The sequence below is a fragment of the Diaphorina citri genome, unplaced genomic scaffold, assembly GCF_000475195.1.
Source record: "Diaphorina citri unplaced genomic scaffold, Diaci psyllid genome assembly version 1.1 scaffold1520, whole genome shotgun sequence".
In the NCBI taxonomy this organism is placed as follows: domain Eukaryota; kingdom Metazoa; phylum Arthropoda; class Insecta; order Hemiptera; family Psyllidae; genus Diaphorina; species Diaphorina citri.
In genome coordinates, this window is record NW_007378946.1 from 27,307 (window position 1) to 33,311 (window position 6,005).

The 6,005-nt window shown below is 33.4% G+C and overlaps 1 protein-coding gene and 1 long non-coding RNA gene across 2 annotated transcripts in view; both read right to left on the minus strand.

The window, feature by feature from the left end:
- Positions 1-2,954: 2,954 nt before the first annotated feature.
- On the minus strand, positions 2,955-4,697 carry LOC113470332. Its single transcript, XR_003393422.1, has 2 exons — positions 3,557-4,697; positions 2,955-3,316 (listed from the first exon to the last, which is right to left on the minus strand). It is a non-coding gene; the product is annotated as an uncharacterized LOC113470332 (long non-coding RNA).
- Positions 4,698-5,591: 894 nt separating this feature from the next.
- The window catches only part of LOC113470329, an 18,899-nt gene continuing 18,485 nt past the window's right edge, over positions 5,592-6,005 (minus strand). Inside the window, exon 2 of the mRNA XM_026828699.1 lies at positions 5,592-5,829. Coding sequence (XP_026684500.1) covers positions 5,683-5,829 — 147 coding nt within the window. The 3' untranslated portion in view covers positions 5,592-5,682. The remainder of the gene's footprint in view (positions 5,830-6,005) is intronic.

Below are 6,005 nucleotides of genomic sequence, written 5' to 3' on the forward strand. Positions count from 1 at the left end.
CCCTCTCTTTTTTTTCTTACAAAGATGAAATTTCATGCTCCAGTCAAAAGCCAGCTTAGCTTGGTTGGAAGGTAGCCAATAAATGGTACGTTTTTTAGGTGGGCGAATAAATGGTACACTTACCCTGGGTAGCCCTTTTCTCAGGGGTGTTTTGTACCTACCATCAGCTCAAATATACCCATCTTCTCCTCTTCCAGTTCTCAAGCTGCTCAAAATGGCCAAGGGTATCCGTGCCCTCTTAGACACCGTCATGCAAGCCCTGCCCCAGGTGGGCAACCTGGGCCTCCTCTTCTTCCTCCTGTTCTTCATATTCGCCGCTCTGGGCGTGGAGTTATTCGGACGACTGGAGTGCAGCGATGAACTACCCTGTCAGGGATTGGGGGAACATGCGCACTTCAGTAACTTCGGCATGGCGTTTCTAACCCTGTTCCGAGTGGATATGGACATGGATAAGTCCAGCCATATGGATAAGTCCAGTCATATGGACAAATCCAGCCACAAGGACACTCATCTTCACAGTATAGAAGGCAGGGATAACAGCTCTTATCACACGTCCAGTTTAAAAGACAATTCCAGTCTAAAAGACAAGTCAAGTAAAGACAAGTCGAGTCGAAAGCTGAAGACCAATGGCCGACAGCAGTCCATGTCAGATCCGAGCTCGATAAATGTTAACCATAAGAATAACCTGGACGTTAGAATACATAGCGACAGTTTTGTTAATAATACTTGAGATTACAGATAGGATTTAAATGTTGAAAGATTCAAGAGTAGGATTTAATGGAGCCAAACTTAGAGATAAAATTCTGCAATCTGATTGGTTGATTTCAATTTTTTAGCCAATGGTTCTAATTTCTGAATTGTTAAATCCAAAGACTAAAATTTAATCATAGTTTAATCTCCAAGTGTGGCCCTGGTCTTAGCAAATATTTGAGTTAAAAAAAAAAATAATAAAAATAAAAAAATCACACTCTTTTACTTTCTATTTTCCTAGTACTCACGTGTGTACTTTCCTAGTGTATGATTCCTATAGAGAATTAGACTAGATGTTAAAAAACCAGTTCCGGCGATAGAACATTGAAGTTGAGCAACGTCGACCATGACGCGTAGCGAGACGGGTGACCATTACTTTCCTTATCCTCTCAAAAGGAAAGAAATATAATGGGAATTCTAATCAGTTTTTTACCTATTGTGTGAGAAATAGATGAGTAATGTTACTTTAAGGCTCTCATTGTCAATTGAATTATTTAGCAGGGAACATTAACTATCACAAGTAGTCAATTTAATTTGTAGAGACCATTTATTGATGAAAATATGAAAAGTTACGTCCTAACTTTTGCGAAGTATGAAATGGAAAGTTCGAAGTTTTTCATGGTCCGCGGGCCTGATATTTCTTGAACCTCCTATAAGCTAGAGCTGTATCAACTTCATAAGAGCCTGTTTAACTTCTCATGAATATCAAACAGAAGATACTTACCTATCTAGTTTATTTTGAATGGTAAACACTCAATTTGACTTGGGATAGATTAGCTAGCCTTAGATAGCTTGGAGGGTAACGCGCCTGCCTTGTAAGCGCTAAGTCACAGTTTAGATTCCCACCCGGGTTAAATCCTAAACAAATTAGGGTTGGTCTCAAAACGGCTCTATTTTTCCTATCCTGCCCTATTTTTTTATAAGACGATATTATAAGACCTCAGTAGTTACAGTTTACCGCCTTTTACATTACAGAATTAAGAAGAAAAGATGAAGAACAGAACAAACCTAATTTATAAGGATAATACCCGTAGCAAAAGAACAATTTACTAAAAGCTTTCAGAGTGTGCCCAGTAAAAGTTATTGTTTTTAACAAATAAAATATATACTTAGGTTCATCATACTCATGTATTGATCTTATCCTACCTCGGTGGTCAAGGCGCTCAACTATCACAAGTAGTCAATTTAATTTGTAGAGACCATTTACTGATGAAAATATGAAAAGTTACGTCCTAAATTTTGCGAAGTTTGAAATGGAAAGTTCGAAGTTTTTCATGGTCCGCGGGCCTGATATTTCTTGAACCTCCTATAAGCTAGAGCTGTATCAACTTCATAAGTATTAAAGAAAGAGTTCCGGAAAAGAATACCTTTTTTTAAATTAATTAATTTTAATTAATTATGTTACATTTTATGTTACCTAGGATTTTTTATTAAATAATTTTATCATGTTACTTATATTGTCACAAGTAGTCAATTTAATTTGTAGAGACCATTTTACTGATGAAAATATGAAAAGTTACGTCCTAACTTTTGCGAAGTATGAAATGAAAAGTTCGAAGTTTTTCATGGTCCGCGGGCCTGATATTTCTTTAACCTCCTATAAGCTAGAGCTGTATCAACTTCATAAGTATTAAAGAAAGAGTTCCGGAAAAGAATACTTTTTTTAAATTAATTAATTTTAATTAATTATGTTACATTTTATGTTACCTAGGATTTTTTATTAAATAATTTTATCATGTTACTTAACTCATGCAGTTCTTTACTGCAACCACTCAGTTAGATTTTTACGTTTAAGAACATAGACTTATTATTTTAAAGGCAAACTAGGTAAGGCTAGAAAAAAAAGGTTACTTTTAAGTTGTAATTTAAGGAATTAAATTCCCTGTTATACATTTTCTGTAGAGAACTCTATTAGGTAAGGCTAGAGGTTACTTTTAAGTTGTAATTTAAGGAATTAAATTCCCTGTTATACATTTTCTGTAGAGAACTCTATTAGGTAAGGCTAGAAAAAAAAGGGATATTTTTAAGGTGTACTTTAAGGAATTAAAATTCACACTGTTAATTAAATTTTCTTGTAGAGAACTCTATTTAGATAACTTTACCCTAGATACGACTGTTTCTGTTAAACATTTTGTAAGTACTTTATACATACAAAGAAACCATTTGTGTAGAATCTTGTTACTTAGTTTTTATACTGTTATTCCCCCCCCCCAGTGGTGTGGAGTATGTCCCTGGGGTACTAGTGTACCCCTAATGTAGTGTACCTTCGCCACTGGTTCAGTCATGAGTTTTAATAAGACATAATTTGTTTTTAAATTTGTTTCTATCCTATTACTATTTTCCTCTTTCTATAAGTACATTATTGTTACATTTCCCCCCTTCTTACTATTATTTCGTTTCGTGGGTAGACACTTTTTTTGATATAACTTCTGACTGAATAGAATTATAATAGAAATTAAATTTCGTTATAAATACTTTTTTTTTTTTCTTTCGCTCTTTATTTGGAAAAACTGTTTATTTTCGTTAGCATTTTGTATCGAGCCTGTAAGTATAACCTTCCATGTACCTCCTATTACTATGTTCCCCTTTCTATAAGTACATTATTGTTACATTTCCCCCCTTCTTACTATTATTTCGTTTCGTGGGTAGACACTTTTTTTATATAACTTCTGACTGAATAGAATTATAATGGAAATTAAATTTCGTTATAAATACTTTCTTTTTTTTCTTTCGCTCTTTATTTGGAAAAACTGTTTATTTTCGTTAGCATTTTGTATCGAGCCTGTAAGTATAACCTTCCATGTACCTAAAAGTAGCTATACATAGGTATGAACAAGCTAAAAGTAGCTAAACATACACATGGAGTAGCTAAAAGTAGCTATATGAAAGAGAGAGCAAAGCATAGAGTTTTAAATAGTTGGGTGGGAAATCTCATTTCCGAGAATTTTGCCAAGGTAAATCAAGGGTTAGTTGAAGAAAAAATAGCTCATAGCGTCCAATGGGTACATAAGAGGTTAAAATAATGATTGTTATACTTTGTACTTGTAATTTGTAACGTACCTTTCCTATACTTTTTTACAAATACATATTACTACAGAAGGAATCCTTTTGATTTACAAATTCTTTGTATCAATAGACACAACGTGATCTTTTTCTAGCAATATCAAAAAAAAAAAGGTCACACAGTAGAATAATTATTTTTGTGGGTCATTACTATCTAAACACAGCATATAATTTTTGTCTATTGGTCTGAGAATTGTGTATCAAAGGATCTCTTTTGTAGATAATATTAAACTAATTGTCCTGTTTATAAAACCAAAAGTTTACAAAAAAAATCTCTACTACTATTTTCTTGTAATAAACCTATACCTTACTTACCTACTAATGGTATTTTTTTCATTGAACATTTTAAACTATAGTAGAAATTTCTGATTTTATGAAATTAGCCTTAGATTTTTATTATTTTAGTTGGAAATTTCGTTTATTACTCAACTTGAATACTGTTTTATGAGGTGAATACAATATTGCAGGGTCAGAGGATTGACTGCTGTGCAAAGAGGTGAAAAAATAAAATTGAATAATTTAGGTAGTGCCTAGAAAAAAGAAAGTAAAAAACTAGGTGGTGCAGTGGTTCGCATGGTGGACTCAGGTTGCTAATTCAAATCCAAGTTTGATCATGAAAATTTTGAACAATGTAATATTACTTTCTATTTGAGGAATGGCCTTTGCCGCAAGCAGTAGGTACATGATTTTGCAATTCATAGCATGAATGAGTGTGAATACAATCTGTAAATCTGAATACACTTGTCCAAAATCTGCAATGTTGTGTCTATCTCTAGATAAGTTATGTTATGTTATAAAACCTACATTATGTTTGTAATAAAATGTTATTTTCTTGTTCACAAGACACTTAATTCTACTTGTTGTCACTGTGGTTGGTTACTTTGATTTTAAACACGGGAGTGCAATAATGAATTGGATGTTGAAGTTCTGTGGGGTTGGTTTGGTAAATAGGTGGTTACATCAGAATAAATAAGGGCACAGAAGAGGTGATGACAACTTACCTGTTTTATCCATTTTGAGAGTAGGATTCAAGTGTGTCTCCTCAGAATAGACAATTGGGTAATAGTTTGGTAGGGGTATTGGTCCTTATCCTTTTCTTGACTTATTACAAAGTTATTAACCAGCCAAAAAATCAAAAAACCCTATCACCTATCAGCCTAGTCAATTATTACAAAGTTTTTAACCAGCCAAAAAATCAAAAAACCCTATCACCTATCAGCCTAGCCAATCAGACAAATTTCTAAATTGAAATTGATAATTTTAAATTTTACCGCCATTGGAATATTCTCTTATTACAAAGTTTTTAACCAGCCAAAAAATCAATAAACCCTATCACCTATCAGCCTAGCCAATCAGACAAATTTCTAAATTGAAATTGATAATTTTAAATTTTACCGCCATTGGAATATTCTCAAGGAGGTACTCTAATGTGGATTTTTTCCTGTGTTCACAAAAAAGTGAAGCAGATTTTGATAGATCGCGCTAGTGTCGTTTTTTTTTGTAAACAAAAATTTCAAAAATCAGAAAAGTGAAAAGCTGTGGAAAAAAGTGTTCTTTTTTGAAAATTTTTGAACTTTTCTGTTCACAATCTCTTTTTTTTTATTGTTTTATACCTATTGAATCTAGGGATTTCTACTGGCGAAAAATGAAAAATTGAGAAAATATTTTTTGTGGATACCCACTTCTTGGATAGGAGGAACGTATCAGTGATTTACAGTACAGGGAACTACAACGTTCACCAGTATGGAGGTTACCAAGACAAGTGAGTAAGAGCTAAATATGCCCTCCTAAAGGCCCGAATAATACAGTTGCTCAGAGTGAACTGTACCTGGATCCGTTGTTGTTGCGAACGTCAATGATGATATTCAGTCACCCATCTTCCAGGTCCAGGAAGGTGGCTGCTGCCATGGGTTGGTCCATAATGATGTCCAAAGATTGACACAACCCATCACAACAACGACAACAGTAACTGTAGATCTGTCTCGAAAATTGGTCCAAATAGCCCCGCTTGTGTTGCTCAAATCAAATCAAATCAAATATTTATTTATTTATTTAATGTATATCAATATAGGTTATTGTTTACACAGGTCAAGATAAAAATAAACAAAATATATGGAAATACAAATATACAAAATGGTTTAAAATTATAAAAGTAAGAGACAGAGAGATACTAATTAAAAAAGAAGAAAAAA